The sequence below is a fragment of the Phoenix dactylifera genome, chromosome 7 (genome assembly GCF_051530095.1).
Source record: "Phoenix dactylifera cultivar Ajwa chromosome 7, Ajwa_hap1_PhDact_Kaust_v1.1, whole genome shotgun sequence".
In the NCBI taxonomy this organism is placed as follows: domain Eukaryota; kingdom Viridiplantae; phylum Streptophyta; class Magnoliopsida; order Arecales; family Arecaceae; genus Phoenix; species Phoenix dactylifera.
Window position 1 is genome coordinate 12,212,885 of NC_143196.1, and position 24,003 is coordinate 12,236,887.

At 49.1% G+C, this 24,003-nt stretch overlaps 1 protein-coding gene across 1 annotated transcript in view; it reads right to left on the reverse strand.

Moving 5' to 3' along the window:
- The window catches only part of LOC103724067 (myelin-associated oligodendrocyte basic protein), a 46,337-nt gene extending 31,218 nt beyond the window's left edge, over positions 1-15,119 (reverse strand). The window contains exons 1-2 of the mRNA XM_088701228.2: positions 14,294-15,119; positions 13,204-13,306 (exon numbers count right to left, since the gene is read on the reverse strand). Of these exons, the coding sequence (XP_088557354.2) occupies positions 13,204-13,306; positions 14,294-14,974 (784 nt within the window). The 5' untranslated portion in view covers positions 14,975-15,119. The remainder of the gene's footprint in view (positions 1-13,203; positions 13,307-14,293) is intronic.
- Positions 15,120-24,003: the final 8,884 nt, after the last annotated feature.

Sequence of the window (24,003 nt, forward strand, 5' to 3'; positions counted from 1 at the left end):
TGCGCGGGGTACGAGAGGCGGGCCCGGGCGCGTTCCCAGACCCCCCAGTCCTCGAGGAACCCGCGCTCCAGTCGGTCCCCCTCTCGCCGCTCCTTGTCTCCCACCCGCCGGTCGCGTTCCCTGGACCGGCGGGTGGACGATCTCCACCGACAACTCCAGGTCTTGAAGGGCCATTCCAAAGATCCCTTCGCCGACTTAGAGATCTCCTCCCAGCCGGCGCTCGCCTCGAGGATCCTGCGGACCCCGAATCCGCCGGGGTTCAAAATGCCGGCGATCGAGCCCTATGACGGGGCGGCGGACCCGCGGGATCACGTCGAGAGTTTCAGGACCCTTATGCTCCTCCACGGAGCATCAGATCCCCTTCTCTGCAAGGCTTTCCCGGCAACCCTCCGTGGCCCGGCGAGGGCATGGTTCGCCGGGCTGGAGGCTGACTCAATCCGGTCCTTCGACCAGTTCACTCGCCTCTTCATCACTCATTTCGCCGTCAGTAGCCGGCGGCGACTGGTCTCCGACTCCCTCTTTGATGTCCGGCAAAACGAGGGAGAAAGCCTGCGGGATTATCTTACCCGCTTCAACAAGGCTACGCTGGAGGTCCGGAACCTGAGTCAGGAGGTAGCTCTTTCAGCCCTGAAGCGTGGCTTCCGGAAGGGTAGACTCACCTTCTCCCTGTACAAACGCCTGCCGCGGAGCTTCCCAGAGCTGTTGTCCCGGGCGAACCAGTATGCGGACGCCGAGGAGGCGGCCGCCCACCGGAGCAAGGAGGCCGCCGAGATCCCACAAAAGCTTGGGAAGAAAAGGCGGAAAGAGGCACGCCAGAGGAGGAGCCCGACGCCCCAGCGTCGGCGCAGAAGCCCGACGCCGGCGAAGAACCACGGCGCCCCACGCCCTCGTTCTCCGCCCCGACGTTTCAACCGGTACACCCCTCTCCTGACTCCCCGAGCCCAGATCCTTATGGAGATCAAGGGGCGAGAGGACCTCCCGGCCCCGAGACAGATACGAAGGATCCCTGGAAAGAGGCCCTCCCGGGCGTACTGTGAGTACCACCGAGACCACGGTCACGACACAGAGGACTGCTTCCAGCTTCGGGACGAGATCGAGGCTCTTATCCGTCGGGGGCGTCTCGGTCGATATGTGAGCGACCGACGTCCCCCCGCAGACCCGCGTCCGGCCGACCCGGCTCCTCCGGAGCCTCGGGAGCAGAATCGACCCGTTGCGGGCGTGATCCACACTATCACTGGGGGCTGCTCTCGGCCCGTGAGGAACGCAGGGGGCTCGACGGAAGCGTCAGGGACGGCCGTCGTAAAGAGGCAGAAGGTCGGCAATGTAATCACCTTTTCTGATGAGGATGTAAAGGGGGTTCAGACTCCCCACGATGACGCCATGGTGATCTCCCTCACTATGGCAAACTATGATGTAAGGCGTGTTCTTGTGGATAGTGGAAGCTCAGCTGATATTTTGTTTTACGAGGCCTTCCAAAAGATGAGCTTGTCCAGACAGTTGTTGCACAAAATGTCCACCCCCCTCGTAGGATTCACCGGTGACGCTGTCCCGGCGGAAGGTGTCGTTGAGCTGCCTGTGACTGCGGGCGTCGCACCCGCAGAAGCCATGGTGCGACTCGGGTTCTTGGTCGTCCGTGTTCCCTCGGCCTACAACGCTATCCTCGGGTGACCCGGGCTGAACGCCCTTCGCGCGGTGGTCTCCACGTACCACTTGCTCATGCGATTCCCCACGGCGGTCGGGATCGGAGAGGTCCGAGGTGACCAACCGACCGCACGGCAATGTTTTCTAGCAACCCTCAAAGGGAAGAAGCCCGTGGAAGCCCTAAGCGTCGAGTCCCTTGATGCCAGAGACGAGGTGGCCTTGCGGCAGGGGGAGCCGGCCGAGGGTGTGGTCGAAGTCCCCCTTGAGGAAGGCCGCCCCGACCGGGCGGTCCGGGTCGGTACCAATCTCGACCCGGGAGCTCGGGCCCGGTTGGTGGAATTCCTCCGAGCCAATGCCGACGTATTTGCCTGGTCAGCGGCCGATGTACCTGGGATCGACCCGGAGGTCATTTCTCACGCCCTCAACGTCGACCCGACCCACCGACCAATAAAGCAGAAGAAGAGACACTGTGCCCCGGATCGGATCCGGGTGGTCGACCAGGAGGTAGACAAGCTCTTGGAGGCAGGATTCATAAGGGAGGTAAGCTACCCCGAGTGGCTGGCAAATGTTGTACTTGTCCGGAAGGCGAGCGGGAAGTGGAGGATGTGCGTCGACTATACCGACCTGAACAAGGCGTGCCCTAAGGATAGCTTTCCGCTTCCGCGGATAGACCAACTGGTCGACGCGACTTCCGGATATCAGCTGCTGTCTTTCATGGACGCCTTCTCCGGTTACAACCAGATAATGATGGCCCCACAGGACGAGGAGAAAACTGCCTTTATAACAGACCGGGGGCTGTACTGCTACAAGGTAATGCCCTTCGATCTGAAGAATGCTGGCGCCACTTACCAGCGCCTCGTCAACAAAATCTTCAAAGAGCAAATCGGCCGGAACATGGAGTTGTACGTGGACGATATGCTGGTGAAGAGCCGCCATGCAGACCAGCACATCGCGGATTTGGAGGAGACTTTCACCACCTTGCGGAAGTTTCGCATGAAGCTGAACCCAGCGAAGTGCGCCTTCGGCGCTTCGGCCGGGAGGTTCCTCGGTTTCATTGTCAACCAGCGGGGTATCGAAGCCAACCCGGACAAAATCAAGGCCATCCAAGGTATGTCCCCTCCGACCAAAGTAAAGGAGGTTCAGGAGCTCGCTGGAAGGGTCGCCGCGCTTGGACGATTTATGGCAAAATCGGCCGAACGCTGCCAACCATTCTTCAAGGTGTTAAAACGCCCGAAAGACTTCCTCTGGACGGCCGAATGTCAAGCAGCATTCGACCAGCTCAAGGAATACCTGGCGTCTCCTCCCCTACTGTCCAAGCCGCAAGAAGGGGAGATGCTCTACCTCTATCTGGCGGTCTTCCCAACCGCGGTCAGTGCGGTGCTGGTTCGGGAAGAGGCAAAGCTCCAGAAGCCTGTGTACTACATCAGCCGGGTCCTACGGGATGCCGAGACGCGGTACACGAAGGCTGAAAAGATCGCCTTCGCGCTGCTGACCGCGACCAGGAGGCTTCGCCCCTATTTCCAGGCTCATTCGGTCACCCTCTTAACCGATCAACCACTACGGCAGATCCTCAGCAACCCCGAGAATGCGGGACGACTGGTGAAGTGGGCAGTAGAACTCGGTGAGTTCGACATCCGCTACCAGCCTCGACCCGCCATCAAGGCCCAGGTGCTCGCGGACTTCCTCGCTGAGTGCACGGTGCAGGAGGCGGAACCTAGACCGCCGGAAACGCCCAGCCTCGACCTCCCGATCTGGACGCTTCACATCGATGGGTCGTCGAACCCCGAGGGTGGAGGGGCCGGGCTGGTCCTTACCAGTCCTGATGGAGTGATAGCCGAGTATGCCTTGAGGTTTGGATTTCCAGTGACCAACAACGAGGCGGAGTACGAGGCCCTAGTCACGGGACTCAAACTCACCAGGGAGCTCGGCATTCGGCGTTTGAAGGTCTTCACCGACTCCCAGCTGGTGGTCGGGCAGGTTCGTGGGGAGTTCGAGGCCCGGAGCCCGACCATGCAGAACTACGTCCGGAAGGTGCAAGCACTCATTCCCGACCTCGGCAGTGTCGACATCCAGCAGGTCCCCAGAAGCGAAAATGCCAGGGCCGACAGGTTGTCCCGCTTGGTGGGCACAGAGGCGCACAACTTGTCAAGGGCAATCTACCTGGAGACCCTGGATGCCCCGAGCATCGGCGAGGCTGGAGCGGTGATGAAGATTGATCCGGAGCCGTCTTGGATGGACCCGCTCGTCGCCTACCTCGCCGAAGGGATCCTCCCTGAACACGAAGATCAAGCTCGGCGACTTGTCAAGAAGTCCGCCCACTACGTACTCTATGAAGGGAGGCTGTATCGGACCTCGTTCACCGCCCCCCTCTTAAGGTGCCTCCGCCCCTCGGAGGCGGCCTACGTCCTCGGCGAAGTCCATGAGGGCGTCTGCGGATCGCACTTGGGGGCTAGGTCCTTAGCGCACAAGATCATGAGGCAAGGCTATTATTGGCCTACCTTGTTGGAGGACTCGAAGGATCACGTACGGAAATGCGACGCCTGCCAGCGCCACGCCAACGTCCAGAGAGTCCCTTCTGTCCCCTTGGCACCAATCACCGCGCCCTGGCCCTTCGCACAGTGGGGAATGGATATCCTCGGACCATTCCCCGTCGCTTCAGCCCAGCGGAAATTTTTGATTGTTGCAATCGACTACTTCACCAAGTGGGTGGAAGCAGAGCCGCTGGCCACTATCACGGAGGCGCAAGTCCGGAAGTTCGTGAAGAAAAACATCATTGTCCGATTTGGGGTACCTCGGGTCCTCATCTCGGATAATGGTCGACAGTTCGACAACAAGCATTTCCGTGACTTCTGCGAGGAGTTCGGTATCGAGCATCGGTTCACATCTGTGTCGCATCCCCAAACCAACGGTGAGGCCGAGGTCACAAATCGGACAATCCTCCAAGGAATTAAGGCGCGAATCGGTCGGACGGGGCAAGCTTGGGTTGAAGAACTCGAGAATGTCCTTTGGGCGTATCGGACCACGCATCGGACCCCTACCGGGGAGACGCCTTTCAGCCTAACCTATGGCACGGAAGCGGTTGTTCCCGTGGAGCTCGGACTCCCCTCGCCCCGGGTGGCCGCGCACCGACCCGAGGCCAATTCGGAGCAACTCCGAGGGAACCTGGACCTCTTGGAAGAAGCAAGAGAAATGGCACAGGTTCGGATGGCGATGTATCAGCGGAGGGTGGCCCGATATTATAACTCCAAGGTCCGACCAAAACTTTTCAGAATCGGAGATCTGGTGCTAAGGCGAGCCAAAGCATCTCAACCCGCGGAAGGTGGGAAGCTGGCGCCAAATTGGGAAGGCCCGTATAGGGTTCGCTGGGTAAACCGACCTGGCTCCTACCAGTTGGAGGCCCTAGATGGTCGAGAAATTCCGAGAAGCTGGAATTCCGCTAACCTGCGGGTGTATCACCAGTAGAACGACAAAGCCAGGAAGACAGTTCGAAAAATGTACAATTCTTTTCATTTCAATAATTCCTGGTTACAACGGTGTGTTCGTGTGATCACAAAGAATTCCCAGAGGAGAATTGGGGAATAAAGAAAACAAGGAAGAGGTGGAGACTCCGTGGAGCCGAAGATCTGGGATCCCGAACCCTCCATCCGAAGCAGCTGCAATCCCACCGGGCGTGGGTGCTTCTCCCCGGAGGCGCCATCAACGCCTCACGCAAAAGATAAAGAGCCGGCGCGGACGAAGAAGAAGTGGACGAAGGGGGAGTTCCCGCTACCTCCAGAGGAACGCCACCTCCAAGGGATATTCCGGTCCTCCCCAGGAGAAGGGGAGGGAAGGAATACAAGGAAGAAGAGCGCGAGGAGTCGCGATCCCGGATGAAGCGTCTGGCGCAGAGCTCAATCGGGAGGCGGGGCTGAAAGGAGGGGGGATGTGATCCCGGATGAAACGCCTAGAGCGGAGTTCCGCCGGGGAGAACCTCCTTGTTGATCCCAGATGAAACGGCTAGTTGGCGGAAGTCGCGAGGGGCGCGCCTCCCGTTCCTCCGGCGGGGGTTTCCCAGCCACACGCCGGAGAGAAGGTCCACGATCCATGGCAACCTGAATAGCTCCGACTTGGCAGGCTCCACCGCGCCTGCACTTATATTTATAGCCAAACTGTGGCCCCCCGGTCGTTCCGATGCGGGTGGCTCCAATAAAGGCGGGCGCACCGAATCCGGAGCCGTTCCAGCTCTCGAGGCGTATCCTCCCACGATCTCCTAAGCGTCGTTCTCCTTAATTGCATTCCTCATGCAGGACACTCCGGGCGGTGTGTATCCCACGGCCCACGTATCTCCGCTCGCGCCCAGGCCGCATCCGCCTCGAAGAACGCGCGTATCGCGGCCGCTTAACTGACACTCCTTGCAAGCAGCAACTGGCGATCCGATTTCCCAGGTAACGCCTCAATTAGCATTTAATACCCTTCTGGTGTTCCCCAGGCGACGCTTGGAGAAGAGGAGAAACACGATTGTAGCTGGCCACGGAGAAATCCCGTCGAGCGGCAAGCGACAGGCGCGTGGCCAACGAGCGGAATTTCCCGAGGCTCGGCCCTCGGATGCCAGGCTAACCCGATGATCATCCCGGGAGCAGACTAGCCTGAAGCCCCGACCGGTCGCCTCGGCTTGCGCCAGCCTTGGTCGACCAACGAGCGGAATTTTCCGAGGCTCGGCCCTCGGATGCCAGGCTAACCCGATGATCATCCCGGGAGCAGACTAGCCTGAAGCCCCAACCGGTCGCCTCGGCTTGCGCCAGCCTTGGCCGATCAACGAGCGGAATTCCCCGAGGCTCGGCCCTCGGATGCCAGGCTAACCCGATGATCATCCCGGGAGCAGACTAGCCTGAAGCCCCGACCGGTCGCCTCGGCTTGCGCCAGCCTTGGCCGACCAACGAGCGGAATTCTCCGAGGCTCGGCCCTCGGATGCCAGGCTAACCCGATGATCATCCCGGGAGCAGACTAGCCTGAAGCCCCGACCGGTCGCCTCGGCTTGCGCCAGCCTTGGCCGACCAACGAGCGGAATTTTCCGAGGCTCGGCCCTCGGATGCCAGGCTAACCCGATGATCATCCGGGAGCAGACTAGCCTGAAGCCCCGACCGGTCGCCTCGGCTTGCGCCAGCCTTGGCCGACCAACGAGCGGAATTTCCCGAGGCTCGGCCCTCGGATGCCAGGCTAACCCGATGATCATCCCGGGAGCAGACTAGCCTGAAGCCCCGACCGGTCGCCTCGGCTTGCGCCAGCCTTGGCCGACCAACGAGCGGAATTTTCCGAGGCTCGGCCCTCGGATGCCAGGCTAACCCGATGATCATCCCGGGAGCAGACTAGCCTGAAGCCCCGACCGGTCGCCTCGGCTTGCGCCAGCCTTGGCCAACCAACGAGCGGAATTCCCCAAGGCTCAGTCCTCGGATGCCTGGCCTAGCGCCGGAAGAATTTCCTGAGGCCTAACCCTCGGATGCCTGGCCTAGCGCCGGAAGGATTTCCTGAGGCCTAACCCTCGGATGCCTGGCCTAGCGCCGGAAGAAATTTCCTGAGGCCTAACCCTCGAATGCCTGGCCTAGCGCCGGAAGAATTTCCTGAGGCCTAACCCTCGGATGCCTGGCCTAGCGCCGGAAGAATTTCCTGAGGCCTAACCCTCGGATGCCTGGCCTAGCGCCGGAAGAATTTCCTGAGGCCTAACCCTCGGATGCCTGGCCTAGCGCCGGAAGAATTTTCTGAGGCCTAACCCTCGGATGCCTGGCCTAGCGCCGGAAGAATTTCCTGAGGCCTAACCCTCGGATGCCTGGCCTAGCGCCGGATGAATTTCCTGAGGCCTAACCCTCGGATGCCTGGCCTAGCGCCGGATGAATTTCCTGAGGCCTAACCCTCGGATGCCTGGCCTAGCGCCGGAGGAACTTCAAGAGTCAGGAGTCGGCGAGGCGCTACCGAGAGTTAAAAAGAGGAAGGATGAAAGTGAAATGAGGAAACACTCTGTTTGCATTAACTTTCGTTGCACCAGGGCCGAGACCCATACAACATGGCAAAACGCCAACATACAAAGAAAAGAACAAAGAAAAATACAGAGGGTCAGCTTGGAGGAACCCTTGGGTCGGGAACGGCGAGCACACCCGCAAGGGGTAGGGAGACAGTTGGAGAATCAGCAGGCTATGGCATCGAAGGGGAGTCGAGGAGGGAGACCCCACTCAGGTCAATTTCGGGGTATCTAGCGGACACCCTCGCCAGGCCTTCATCGAAGCCTAAGACAAAGGAGTCGGACCCCGCGTCCGACATGTCACGGATAAACTCGGCGGACTGACGATAGGCCTGTACCGCCTGACGCCCGATTTCCGCGCTCTTCTCGGCCAGTGCCGCCTCCGCTCGCTCCGTAATCTGAGCTTTCGGCTCCATGACCTTCGCCACAATCCGGTCGTCCGCCTCGGAGGAGACCCTCAGCAGATCGGCCCGAGCCTCCATGTGCTTCGCCTCGGCAGCAACGCGAGCAGCCTCAGCCTCCTCCAGGCGCGAATGAAGCTCCTGGTTGCTCGCGCGGGACTCCTCCAAGGCCGATTCCAATTCGGCCAGCTTGGCTTCAAGAGATTGGGCTCGGTTGCGGGCGTTGTCGGCTGACTGCTGGGCCTTCTCCCACCTCTCCCGGAAGTCGACAGCCTTCCGGGACTGCTCTTCGGCCCGCTCCTCCGCCTTCCTGATCTCGCCTTCGAGACCCGAGGCAACCTTGAGTTGCTCCTGAGTCTCCAACAGTTGCCTCTCGAGGGCGGCGAAGCCGAGTACCCGCTCTTCGGCCACCTGGAGCCTCGTCTCGAGGTCCCTGGTCATCCTCCCTGCCGCAGCCTGGCCTCCCTCCTCTACAGCTTTCAGTCGGCTCTCGGCCCTCGCCAGAAGCCTCGCCTGTTCCTCGTGGCTTTCCTCCAGACGGATCATGTACTGGGCGAGCTAAGAAATAGGAAAAATGAGGGTGTCAGGCGGGGATCAATAGAGCCTATAAATGACGAAAGCGGCCAGAAGAACACTCACCGACATGAGACAGACGCAGCTGGCAGCTCCGACGTCAGGGATCCCCATCTGCCGGACCCGCCTACAGTCACTCTCCAGCAGCACCGTCTCGATGAGGTTTCGGGCGCCGGCGAAAGTGAAGGCTGACCCCGACTTCGCCCCGGAGCCGGACGGTGGTTCTGCGGCCTTACCCTTACCCATTGCTTGGGGGAGAGTCATGCTGACCGTGCTCGGGGCGGGGGCCGCTCCAGAAATCGACAGGGTCCCGCTCGGCCGGGGCCTCGGCACGCTCCTTCTCGTATCATCCGAAGCCGACCGAGTCGAAGGCCGGGCTGGGGACCGATTGCGTCCGACCCGGCCGTCTCGGGCGCGCCCGGGTGACGCCTCCGGAAAAGCGGTAGTCTCATCACCGGAGGGCTGATACGGTGTCAACTGTCGGTCCGAGCCCGCGGCGCCCCCCTGATCGGTGGGTCCGGACCCGTCTGTCGGCGTCGGAGTCGCCTGCTGGCGGGACTTCTTCGCCGGTGGGACCCCGCTCGGAGGAGTCCGTTTCTTCCTCCGGACCGTTTCCAGTAGGGACGCCCTACTGACAGCCATCGCCTTGTCCGACCGCATGACGTCGTCGATTTCTGCAAAAAGGACGAGATGGTTGGAGACTGAGAAACTGATGGAAAGAAGAAACGAAAGAGGAGAAAAGAGCTAAAAAAGAAGTGGTGGCGGGCTCACGGTCGGCGGGGACCGAGCTCAGACCGACGTTCACCAAGGCATCCTCGGAAATAAGGCGGGCCACCGGGGGAAGCCGGCCCTCGGCAACCAGCCCCCTCAAGACGGCAACGCCATCGGACTCCTCCCTCGACAACCTCGATAAGCCGATCGGGGACTTCATCGGCGTCTCCCAGGTTGTCCCGATTCTCCAAGAGGGATCTACGTCAATGAAAAAGAAACGCTCCTTCCAGCCGTGAATGGAGGAAGGAGCATCCTTGACGAGGCCGCACCCTCGCCGCGCCCCGAAGCACCACCACCCTCTGTCCCGGGGGTGGCCGTTCAGGCCGTAGCATTCCCAAAAGACATTCAGGGTGGCGGGAACCTCATGCATGCGGCAGAGAACCTGGAAGGCCGTCAGGATACGCCATGAGTTCGGCACCAGTTGCGTCGGCGCCACTCTTAAACCCCGAAGCACCTGCACGACTAAGTCCGAAGGGGGAAAGCGGAACCCAGCCCGAAGGATGTCCTCATTGATGGCGACCTTCCCTGGAGGAGGATGGGACATCCTCTCCTCAGGCCCCGGGAGCGTAATGTTGCAGGCTTCGGGAAGGTGGTACCGGGCCACGAACCTATCTAGGTCTTCAGGGACCAGCTCCGACTGAATGCGGTCCGCCCTTACTTCGTCCATCCCTAATGGCCAGTGAACCTACGGTCAGGACGGGGTCAAGAGGGGGGAAGGCACCGGAACGACTGGAGTACACTAACACGAAAGGAGAAAGTACGGAGAACCCTAAATTGAAGAGTGGGGCAACTCACCGGAAAGGATGGAAGAACGGCTCCGAGAGCGTCAAAGGAGGAGCGAACGAACAGTTCGGCGGCAACGGCAGCGGCACAAGGGAGAAACTTGAAAATGCCTGTGAAGAGAGAGGCGGACGGGGGAGGGCCCCCCGGTTAAATAGGCGGAAAGGCGGGTGACGCCTCGGTGACGCCAGAGGACGCCTGGCTGCCGAAAGTTTGTTCGCGCCCCAAAGGCGAATCGACGCCATTAAGGAAGGATGTCCGCCGAAATCGCAGACCGCCAGATCAGCGACAACTGCCATACGCCATAAAGAATGCGGGAAGCTCGGAGCGCGCGCGCCCTTCCGAGGGATGGCGGCAATCTCGAAGCATCACTCCCTTCACCCGTTCCCCTCCTGGTTCCAGGCTCGGGAGTGGGGGGCTACTGTTACGGGGGAACTTAGCCACCATGCCCCACGTGACCGGCACGCGCGCCCAGGAAGACTACGGCTGCCCCTTGATCCAGCAATCCGACCTCGGATCGGATATCTTCGGCTCCGCAGCCCGACCCCGAGTCGGCTGCCCCTTGATCCAGCAATCCGACCTCGGGTCGGATATCTTCGGCTCCGCAGCCCGACCCCGAGTCGGCTGCCCCTTGATCCAGCAATCCGACCCCGAATCGACAATCTCTCGACAGCAACAGACTGTTCCTCTGAGGCACGCCGCGGCCCCCCTGCTCCACTACTCCCTGCAACGGCCGTATCCGGCGCTGCCCCACGATCCCCTGTAACAGCCGTACAAAGCGGAGCTCCACTATGCCCTGCCATGGCTGTACCCAGCGCTGCCCCACGACGCCCTGTAACGGCCATGTCAGCGGCAGCCCCATCGTGCCACACGATGACGAATCCCCGGAAAAACCCCCCAGCCTGATATATATGAGGCTGGGGGGGAAGGGGGAGGGTAAGAGATATCTTCCAGAGTATCAACTCACCTGCTACCTTCTCCTTCTCCTTCTCCTACGATCTCCTCTGACTTGATCGTCGGAGGGCCCCCACTACCCCGGTGGTGGTGCGAGGCTTGTTTGCAGGTTTCACGGCGGAAGGCGGAGCGCAACCAAAGCAACTCAAAGGGAACCCCGTTCACACCGCTGTGCCAATCGTTCTCGGTTTGGACCACCAGCAACAATGTGGTTATGACTCCTATAAGGGCTCCATTAAAAAGAGATAGCAGCAAAACTAACCAATCATCTTAAAAATTCACTCCTATAAGACTCCTATAATGGTTTAATAATCAGCTTTCATCTCCTAAGTAAACTTTAGTTATGAACCTTTCAAGGCAAAAGCAATGAATGATCCTATGGGCACCCAAACGAAGCTCATATTGGCAAACAATAACCCCTACAGACATAAGTCCACACAAAATAAAAAATTAGAAAAAAATAAAAGGAGCTCGACTACATAAGAGTTAAGACCCATGAAAAGGGCTGGTAAAGCCTATATGGCTAGCTTTTTCCCTTGACTACTAAGAGCTTCCCAAGGGGCTTTGTTTAGCCAGTCCTTTAATGTTCACAGCTGCACAACAAGCCCAGTGCCTCCTTCCTATTACCATTTATCCTTCTGGTTAATCCTTAGAATCCTAAGCTAATAATTAACAAAATTAGCCATCAATACTATTCAAACTCAGCCCTACAATCTTTCTAAAAACAGTAATCATGTTTTCCCCCAAAATTCCCTTCGCCACTTCAAAACCCATCATTATCCCTTAATTTCAAATTTATTAACATCCCAGTCTATCACCTTTCATCCCATTTCCTTATAGATGGAGATTTGCTTGGCACCATATTTCAATGGACACAATCTTGCATGCTCCCAAATTGCATTTGTAGATGATTTGTACAGTTGTGACAGAACGGAATGATAGAATCCTTCATACACCTTCTGGAATGGCTTCCAAGGATCTAACAACCACCATCCTGTAGGTATAATATTAGATTTACCTTCTGGATATCCTAAAATATCACCGAGGCCCAACAGATACTTGCATCATACCATTTCATTAGCCTATATCTTAGTTTAGCTATTTGTTATTGCATTAGTTTACAGTCTTCCTCACAGCATATTGGTTTTGTACCACTATATGGTAGCTTCAGACTAATCAAGCTAATTAATTGTATACATTTATCATTTAGGAGAGTGTCACTCTAGAGTTGTTCTCCTGCATCACTTCATGCAGGATGTAAGGGAGTTGGTTCGATCTTTACATTTCTAGCATGATTTTATGAAAAAGGTGGTAGTGTTCTCAAGAGAATTTTTCAATTTTAACGATCATACATGATCTAGACAGTGGGATCTGTATTCATTCTTGTGTTTGTGGTCTTGTTGCCTTCTCTTTGTATGAGGAATATGGTTCAGGGTTTCTTTAAAATTGATGTTCATAACCATAAGCTACAAAATCTCCTCAGTAAGACTTAAAGATTTGTTAATTTATGTTGATGCAACAGCTTGTCATCTTTCTTCCTTCCATATCAGTCACATAGAACATTGTGGACTCAACAGAGACATGGCAAATTGCATCAACTAAACTAACTGCTTTGAGTAAAAAATGCTTCAAAACACTGGTATTGATTATCAAGTTTGCCATGACATTTCCACATAAAATGATGTTATGAACAGAAAAGATCATCTCAAAAGTAGCATATTATTCAAAAAATGAAAATATAAGCAAGAAGCAATTTCATGATCAACATGTCTTAATTCCAAATGGTTAATGCGCCCAATGATAGCATGTTAAACACATCAAAAGACACATCATGAGAGACATACATGAGTTACCATCTATAACAATTTCAAACTGATTCCCATTACTGAAATTAAATTAGGAAATGAAATATAAAAGAAGCTCCAAAAAAAGCAATAAAATGAAAAATAGAGTGAAGCTAGTTAAAAGTTTCAAACACAGATATTTGCACTGAAGAGATAAGCATATACAAGTAACAAGTTCTTATTTAATATCATAGAATTGTGATAATTTGATAAAATGAGAAACCTTGTAGATCTGGCTTTACTTTACCTGTCAACACATAGCTCAACCCCTCTGGAGTAGATGTGTCTGCAGTTTCAGCAATTCGATCAAGATCTTTCTGAAGTGATCGTGCCATGCCCAATAAGCCAACCTACAAGAGCATGCCGACTGGTCAAAAAGGGAAAAATTCAAATCATCTAGAAGACCCTCTTTTGTACTGTATGTGAACACTTTGGTCAACTTCTTCATCTTGCAGTAGATGCAAAATTGTTTAATTCCAGCACCAAATTCTAATAACTCCCAGAGGCAGAAAAAGGGAAATAGAACAAGATTCAGAATAAATATTTAGATTCAAATAATGATGTCTCTCTAATTACAGTACAACATAGCAGGTGTTCACAAGTTCTCCAAGTTCTTGAAAGAAATAACTTCTTACATCTATAATTACAAAAGAAATAATTCCCTATAATCTATATGTTGAATAACACTACTATTATATTCAGGATCTTCACACACATAAAAAAGAAGAAAAAGAAGATGATGATGATGAGGAGGAGGAGGACGATAGACTCACTTAACCTCAGTATGCAACTACACATAAAGTTTCAATTAGCAAAAATAACCAGAAGCGGCTTTAGTACCCACTCCTAATGAACAAATCAATTTTTGTGCAAGATGATATTATGTATATAAAACTAAGTTAATTTCGCAAACATTAACAGGGTTATGGGAAAGGAGAATAGCTGAGATTTTTAATACTGCCCGTGAACAAAGAGTTCAAGGACCAGCCACTTTTGAATGCTGAATGACTTTGTATAAATTAATAAGAATTTAGAAAATGTTCCATCAAGTCTAATACTTTAGATACTCAACTTTGTAATATCTTTCAATGATTAAATACTCTTCAGATACTCTCACGCAGAAAAAGATAAGATAGAGACTACGCCTTAAACATGAAGCTTGAATACTGTGACAGGCATAGAGAACAGCTTAATTAATCAAGCAATGAAGTCAACCACAGAAAAAAAAAAAAGTAAAACATACCCAGTAGGACAAAAAGAAAATAGAGAATCAAACACCTTCAGCTAAAAATTTACTAATATTAGTGAAGTATAGGAGAATTAGATATTCCTCAAACCTGAAGTTTGAGGACACTTGTCTTGCGGGTGTCAGCGAGGACGCTCCCACCATCCCTCTGGTCCGAAATAATTCCAGCGAGCAAAATAACTGCCGCAAAACCAAGCATAAGGAGGATAAATCCACCCTCCGAGTTGAAGCCCACCCCGATGGCCCGAACTAAACCTCCTCCTGCTCCGAACGGAGAGGGAGCGTAGTACGGAACAGAGTATGAGAAGCTAGAGATTGAGGGTCTCGAATAAGAATGCACAGAAGAAGAAGTATGGGACCGAGAAGAAGAAGAAGAATGGGACCGAGAAGAAGAAGAAGAGAAGGCACTTCCTCCCATCCTTCCCCCGGAGGCCGCGAGGGCGGCCAGCGGATCGGCCGTCAGGAGGAACCCTAGAAAGACGACGGCGATCGCCGATTTCCTCAGCCTTCTTAGGGTTTCAAGAACCGCCCTCGCGAATTTGTTCCTCTCCTCCGGGGAGGAGGGCGCAGCGGCAGCGGATGGCCGAAGCGCCGCCACCGGATTCAGGACGGATTGGACAGAAACTTTGATGGATTTAGCGATTGTGGGAAGAGGAAGAGGCAATCGGGATTGGAATTTGTGGAAGAAAGGGTTCCATTTCAGAGGGCGAGGCCGGAATTTGGGCGGTTCTCCGAGCAAAGCGGTGGCTTCGAGGAGCGAACCGGTGGCCATGGGTGATGAGGTCGTCGTCCTCTTCCGCGTTTTTACGACGGCGGGGAGATGAGGTTTTGAACCGCAAACGCCGGTTCGAGGGATGTGCGGCTGGGATTGGAAGGGCGAGTCACGGCGGGGAAATGGGATGGGTGGAAATTGCGGATCACCGTCGAATTGATGGGTCCTTAGTAGTTAAATCGGAGTCAGAACATAATCGGAGACCGGATGGACGCGCGCCTGGCCGGGTTACGGTAAAAGGTTTTTTTTTTTTTTTTTTTTGTCTCAAATTGACGCCGATCTGGCCCGATTATAGAATACTACTATAACAACCCAAGATCTCACCCAAAATGGCTAGCCGGATGGTATTATTTAGATTCCTAAATTCTATATAAATACCCAAAATCTACCCAATAAATAACCGATGTAGGACTAAACACATGCCCGCATGGTTCCTCACATACTCTTTCCGTTCAAGTCCTGACGTCCTCATCAGACTAAGGGTTCAAATCTATTCAAATCTAATCACAAACACCATAATTGGCTCATGGTCAGCCCCTATCGATCCGTGCTGTAGTATCCCTTAGTCCACATAGGTTATGGGTCGGATCCTCTCTGATACCATTTGTAACAACTTAGGATCTCCCCCAAAATGGTTAACCAAAAGGTATTATTTGGGTTCCTCGATTCTATATAAGTACCCAAGATCTACCCAGCGAATAATCGATATAGGATTAAACACACGCCTGCATAGATCCTCACATGCTCTCCCGTTCAAGTCCTGATGTCCTCGTCAAACTAAGAATTCAAATCCATTCAAATCTAATCGCAAATACCATAATCGGCTCGTGGTCAGCCCCAATGAATCCATATTGCAGTGTCCCGTAGTCCACATAAGTTATGGGCCAGGTCCGCTCTGATACTATTTGTAACAACCCAAGACCTCGCTCAAAATGGCTAGCCGGAAGATATTATTTGGATTCCTATATTCTGTATAAGTACCCAAAATCTATCCAGCGAATAACTGATGTGGGACTAAACACACGCCCGCATGGTTCCTCACAACTACAGATGCAGATGGTTAAGGCCCTGCAGCCAGATTCTCACTGCAAATAGATCAGATGGACCTGTGACCCAATCCGTCCCAGTTAGACTCAATCTGGACCCAAATTGGAGGACCCGCGGGGTCAGATCGAATCCAAAAATTGAACCTGTTTTATTTTCAGATCGAATTTGAGTTTACTAAATTCAAACTCGACCCGAATGACCCATATATAAAATATAAAAATATTTTTATAAATAATAAATAAATTTGCTTCAATATGGGTAGGTGCTCGCATTGCAGGCTTGTACGCCACAGAGATATGAGAGATATGACTTATGAGTGGTTTGCAGGCAGAGATATGAGAGATATGAGTGGCTGCCGACATCTGAGTGGTTCAATAGGCAGAGATATGAGTGGTTCTTTCTTTTTGTTTTTTTGCTGAAGCTACTTTCTTTCTTTCATAAGAGAGGAGGAAAGGAGGGTAACGGTCGCTTAGTTCGGGACTACTGGGTTCTTTGGAGATGGGAGAGGACAAGGCGACCAATCTCGATGAGATCAAAAACGAGGCCATTGATCTGGTGAGCTGCTGCTTCTTCTACTAGAAATATCCTTCTTCTTCTTTTTGCTCCCTTCTCTTCTTGTTTCTAACTCTCCCGCTTTTGCTTAGTTAGATTTTTGATGATAGCCGCAAACCCGATCAGACCCGAATGACCCATTGGATCTATCGTAGACCCGACCCGACCCGATTTTCTATTGGGTCAGGTTTGGGTCCAAAATTAGGACCCGAATAAGAAATCGGGTCGAGTCGGGGTCACTCAGGATCCGATCCGATCCGACCCATTTGCACCTCTAGTTCCTCCCGCTTCCATGTCATGATAATGGTAATCAGTGGCTGCATCGCTTTATGGTGTCACGTGTGTTGGATCCACGCTCAAGCCCTTGATACTATTTATTTTCAGATTTTTTGTGTGAATAACTCACTAAACATTCAATTTTTTATAAATATTCTCTCAAAATTTATATATATATATATATATATCCTCATAAATATACTTTTTTTATATGTATATTTTTTTTTTCTTTTTGCATATATCCATCCCATTTAATACTGCTAAGAGTAAGCATCTTAAATTTAAAATGATTGAAATATCTTTAATAAGTAGATATGCAAATCGAAAAATTTATATGAATATATATACAAATAGTAACTACGAGGGTATTCATGCAATTTTTTACATTTAGGAGGGCATATGATGCAGGAGCATGAGCCCAAGCATCGCGCGTGCATGGAGATTGAGTCCTCTTCTCGGGTGTGCACCAAATTACATTGGGTCCAAGGTTCCAACGCCAAAATACTTTAGGTCCAAGGAGTTCCAACATCAATTACATTAAGTCCATGTGACGTTGAAGAAGTCCTAGTTGATTAGGAGTCTTAAGTTAGGAGTTTACCCCAACGTTGGGTGTATCCAATATTATATTAAGTCTAGAATTTTCAGTCTAAAGTTAGAAACAGTCCTTGGATTTTGATTAGTTGTTTGCTTGATTGACTCGATCAAAAGTCTGAATTTAGGGGTGGAAATAAGGGCGTGCGTGAATGCTCATTCAAGACGTGCGTGAACTCCTTCATAGAGCGTGCACAAGCTAAGGAGTCCTAATTTCTTTGGAGTCTTATTTATTTAGTCCATGTGTCATTAAAGAGTCCAAGCCGCATGAGAGTCTTAAGTAATTTGTTAGTTGATTGAGTCAAATGATTGATTTGATTTAAAAAAGCCTATGTTAAGTAGGAGTCCTTGTTAAAAAAGGAGTCATCAAATTTTTGGTTGTAAAAGTCCTAATTTTTCCAACCTCTTACTTTATATAAAGGAGAGATTGAAAAATAAAATTCAGAGAATAGAATTGGAATGAGTTTTAAAAACCCTTGAGAGTTTTTCTAGTGAGAGGTGAGACGCTTCTCCTCTTGGTGCGACACCAAGCATTGGTAGAAGTCGGTGAAGGTGAGACTCCCTCTTTTTTATGCCAACCCTTAGAGTTTGTATGTGAGTGAGACTCTTTCATACAATCTCTTAGTTATCCTTTTTTTATCACGCGACAACCCTTCTCACGCCATCCTAGCAAATCTCTTCTCATCCTCATGCCAATATCCTTTCTCAATCTCACGCCAACCTTTCATTCTCATGCCTGTCCTTATTTAAGAGTCCTAGCGAAAGAAGGACTCTTCCATTCCTCACGCCATATTCCATATCTCATGTCCTAAATTAAAGAGATTGAGTCTCATTAGGACTCTTCGCTACTAGCCATGCCACCTTCAATTAACCACACCACATCAAGCCCAATTTAACCTCATTCAACCTAGCTAATTCCACCCAAGTCATCACATCCCAACCCAATCCTAAATTGGGTCCAACACAATCCCATCTCATTTTGAATTCCTTCAAGCCATCCCACACCCCAATTGAATCCAATTGAACCTCAATTTGCCATCTTCCCATCATCTCTTTCCTCCCATCGACAAGAAAAACCCTAGCAAAGCATAGCCGCAATAGAAAAAAAAAGAGAGAAGAAAAATCAGCCGCCATCATCCCCTAGTTGCACCTCCCACCCATCCCCGTCTGCATCATCATGGCAAATAAGGATTGGTGTAGTACACATGGGCCCCATTTGGGGGAGCTTTCGGAGGGCTAAAAAATACTTTCTGGCCTTCCAAAAATACTTTTAGATGAAATAGGGGGTGTTTGGTAAAAATTTTAGAAAACTATTTTATCTTTCTCAGAAAGCTAAAAATAGCTTTTTGGGAAAAGCTCCATTTTAAAGCTTTTCGGAAAATCACTTTAAAGCCCAGTCGAAAAGCTATTTTTTTACTAAAATACCCGTGATAAAATATAACAATTACACAAAATATCCTTTTAATAATTGTTTAACCAATTTTATCACCTATCTAGAAAATTTGTATATTATGAAAAATTAATTTACGCTAATAATTTAATATTTTTTATCTTTATTATTATAGTATACTATAAATATTATATTATATTACATTATATCATAATATATTAATATGTTATGTTAATAATTTAATATTATATTAAATTATTATAGTATACAATATTATATTTTATTATATTTGTTATATAATACTATGCAATATTCTTAATGGTCATTTTATCATACCAAAAGTACTTTTTTTATTTGTTTACCAAACACATGTTAAAGTGGCACAACACTTTAGAAATATAGTTACCAAACAGCAAACAACTTTTTATAAAAGCTCAACTTCAGAAAGCTCTATTTTCAAAAGCTCTACTGCCAACAGCTCCCCCAAATGGGGCCATAGTCACTTAGGTGATATGCCAACCTTATGCACCAATCCATACGACATTGGAATAAGGAATGGAGAGGTATTGTGAAATATTTCTCTTTTTCCAAATTAGGGTTAAAAACTGAATCCATTTCCATATCTAGTTTTGATTGGATTTAGATAGAAATCTTCGAACACGATCATATTCAGATACAACTTCAGATATATGCTTACAATGTTGCCACATATTGGAGACAAATATAAGTGTTATGGTTTTTGTTGGATTTGGATTCAGATATGTTGAGTGATTGTTGTTCTCCTATTTGATTTTGATGAACCCAAAATACTTGAGTATATTTCATATTATACAAAAGAATTCAAATGAGTGTTTCAGAGAATATATTGTTAAAAATGCTAGAATGACTTAGAAAATGGTTCAAGAATTTTAAGCTCAGTCTTTACAAAGTTTGGAACCATTTTGATCTTCGCCCTGCACTCGAGTCGACTCCGAAGATTCTCGAGTCGACTCTGGCATAAAGGCTGTTATTTGGCACGCCCTCGAGCCAACTCCTAGTTTGGGCGAGTCGACTGCTGACAGATTAGCAGAGAGCAGAATTTCTGAGCGCAGAGCGCAAGTCGACTTCGACTGAGACCGAGCCGACTCTTAGAGTAAAGACAGAGAAGTATTTTCTAAGGTACAATGCCCGAGTTGACTTCAACTATGGGTGAGTCGACTCCTGTGAAAAGACAGAAGACCTACTTTCAAGCCAACTGATATCGAGTCGTCTTTAACTAATATCGAGTCGACTCATGCGAAAAGACAGAAGATCCATTTTCAAGCCAACTGATACCGAGTCGACTCCAGCTGTGGACGAGTCGACTCCGACAAGAATAACAGAAGAATATTTTCTGCGGCACTGAGATCGAGTCAACTCCTGTTGAGGCCGAGTCGACTCCGAGGACCAAGTCAAAGATCAAGTCTTCAAAGCTTTTGATACCGAGTTGTTACCCAAAGATGCAGCCCAAGAGGGGGGGGGTGAATTGGGTTTCTTAAAAATTAATAATGTGAAGTGAATGAATCACTGAAAACTTTTGATAACTCGGAGATCTAGCAGTGGAATTAAAGTAGCACAAATAAAGCAGTAAATAAGGTGAGGAAAACAGTTAGAAGCATGCAGTGGAAGAAGAGAGACAAGCCACACACAAACACAAGAATTTATAGTGGTTTGGTGCACTCCCAGCACCTACATCCACTCTCCAAGCCAAGCTTGAGATTTCACTATAACCCAGCAGATTACAGCCTGATTGCTTTTCGAGCGCACAATCAGCAACCCAGTCGATTTTTCCAGGCAACCAACCAAAAACTTATTACCATTTATTTTTCCAGGCTCACAAACAACCCAGTTGGTTTTCAGACAAACGAACCAAAAACTTTACACTGTTTGTTTTTCCAGGCTCACAAACAACCCAGTTGGTTTTCAGATAAACCAACCAGAAACTTTCTCTTTGCTGAATACTCCCGATTCAGCAACTTTCAATCAAGGCTTGGAAGTGCCTTTACAAGTTTCAGATGATGAACCTGTTACAACAACAAATAATTCAAATAAATGATTGCTGCAACCAGAAAACTAAAGCTTCACAACATATAAAATAAATCAATAGAAGCAATGCTGAAACCGATGAAAAGATTGGCTGATGATGTGAATCTCAAAGCCGAGCACCAACTCTTCTTGTTGCAATGGATGAGAAGCTTTGACTGATTTCTTCACAGGAGCAAGTTTCAGAAGAATGCCGGTGAGGATGATGAATTTTTTAGCTTTTTTCTTCTCTTTTTTTGTGGAATCTTCTCTTTCTTGATAGAATATTTCTTTTTTTTCCTTGTTGTTTTCCTTCTAAGGTTTCCTTGAATTTATAGACAAGTGCTTCAGAGGGATTCAAATTTCTTTCTTGCCGTTCTGATGGAAATCTTTGCTGTTACAAAAAAGACAAAAGTTGCTACAAGGTTTTCGTTGTGGTCCCAGCTGCACAGGGGTCGACTCATGTAACTCAAGGGTCGACTCATGTTTATCCTGGGTCGGCACTTCAAAATATTGAGACGGCTCTTACTGTTGTAACTTCAAAGAGTCGACTCTTTAACCTTAAGGGTTGACTCATCTTCTTCAGGAGTCGCCTCTTTAAACACACGGATTGACTCATCCAATAATTTTTCTGGCCAACACTGAGACTGAACTAGGGTCGACTCTTTAAACATAAGGGTCGACTCTTCAATGTCGGGGGTCGACTCATTTGGAATAAGAGTCGACTCTTTAAATCTTATCTCAAGCGGTAAAACCTCTCTGTTTAATTTGAACTATACAAGGGTCGACTCATGTTTTGCAGGGGTCGACTCATTGACTGTGCCACTTGAAGAAAATGTGCCAGAGTCAACTCAAACTTGTCCTTTTTGCTTAGGGATCGACTCAAGTATCTCAAACAAAAATCTTTAGACATCATTTTTGATCTCCATGGATTGGATTAAGATCATTCTCCTTTTAGAACATATCCAATAAAGTGTTTATGAAGAATTAAGGATAAGGATTTTGCAGTGCTTCATTTTTTCTAATTTTTCTTGACTTATAGAACTTCACAATTAAGCCAACATCATCAGTATACTTTATTAACTCAAGTGTTTTGTAATCATCAAAATTCAACCAGTTTTCACAGGCTCACCGACTAGAACCAACCCGATTATTTTTCCGGGCTCACAATCCAACCTAGTTGGTTTTTCTAGATTACCAACTACAATCTATACAATGTTGATTTTACACAGGCTTACCAACAACCCTTAATCCTCTTAATTCAATCCCCTGATCGAATCAGGAAACAAAAAATAGAATATATAAGTTACAACATAATATAAATAATATGAGAAAGGTAGAAGCTCATAAATAGATTTTATGCTGAAGAAAGATGTGGCTTCTTCTTTTCTGGATCATCTCTTGAATGCACCGGTGGTTGAGGATCAGATAATCGAGCCTTGAATGTGGAAGTATTTCTGAAATTAATGTAAGCGTAGTTACTCCTCTTTCTCTTTTCAAAAAGGCTCTAAACTTTCTTTTGAGAAGATGTAAACTTGAATGCTCTTCAATGAATGCTTTGTTCTTGTCTCCCATCTCCTTTTAAACACTTTTCAAGGCTCTTCTTTTTAAAAAATAGCCGTTAGAGAGAGTAAGAGAGTCGTTCTGACATTACTGTGCAACCTAACAATATGACCGTTGAGATTGGAGTCGACTCGCGCAATTGGAAGATAGCTCGGCTGAAACTGGTGACGACTCGTGTTCTTCATGAGACGACTCGCTCATTGTATTCTCTAATAGTACTGTCCAGGCATTTCTTTCAGGAGACGGCTCGCGACATTTAGGAGTCGACTCGCCAAACAAGAGACGACTTGCGACCTTCAGTGTCGACTCGGTCTCAGTATACCAAAAACTGATTTTCTGTCTTTTCTTATTGGAGTCGACTCGAGCACAATTGGAGTCAACTCGATCTCAGTGTATCAGAAACCGATCTTCTACCTTTCTTGTTGGAGTCGGCTCATTCTCAGTTGGAGTCGACTCGATCTAACCTGGTCTTTGGAGTCAACTCGGCCTTCACTGGAGTCGACTCGATCTCAGCACCGCAGAAAACATTCTTCTGTCATACTTGTTGGAGTCGATTCGTCCATAGCTGGAGTCGACTCGATATCAGTTGGCTTAAAAATGAGGCTTTTATTTTTTCGTAGGAGTCGACTCGCCTACAGTTAGAGCCGACTCGGACACTGTACATCAGAAAATACTTTTGTCTTTGCTCTTAGAGTCGGCTCGATCTCAGTCAGAGTTGACTCGCGCTTTGCACATAGAAATCTTTCTTTCTGCCAATCCGTCAGGAGTCGACTCATCCGAATTAGGAGTCGGCCCAAGGGTGTGCCATTTAACAGCCTTTGTGCCAGAGTCGACTCGAGAATCTTCAGAGTCGATTCGAGTGCAGGGCGAAAATTGAAATGGTTCCAAACATAGTAAAGGTTGAGTTTAAAAAATCTTGAACCAATTTTTAAGTCATTCTAGCACATTCAACAATATTTCACTGAAACACTCATTTGAATTCATTAGTATAATATGAAATATACTCAAGTATTTTGGGCTTATCAAAATCAAATAGGGGAACAACAATCACTCAACAGAAATATTTATATAGTTGACCTTGATGATCTAGCCAAGAAAAATGCACAATGCCTAATTGCCAGTGAGGATAGAGTAAATGAAACTAGTTGGTTATGGCACCGAAGACTAGAACATACAAGTAGGGATTTAATTTCAAAACTAGTCTGAGAATCTTAATGTTATTTTGATGTTCACAAAGCCATTAAGGCCATATAGAAGTGCTAATACTATTAACTCAAGTGATTAAGTATATAAACACTCAAGGAAGAAAGAAGCGATACATATTCGATACATCCATGATACACTCTTCTACCACATTTAAAAAGGACTCTCAAGAACTCATCTTAGGATAAATCTTTTAGAAGAACTTGGAAAAAACCTAATTTTCAGTTTGACAAAATTAAGAGTGAAGTTTTTTTTGATAAGGGCCAATTCTATCTTTTTACTAGTCAAAGAGATGAAACTTGTATGTGCCATTCATCCTAAGTTCATTGAAATATCTTTTTATTGATTTAATGAGCTGAACTAACCT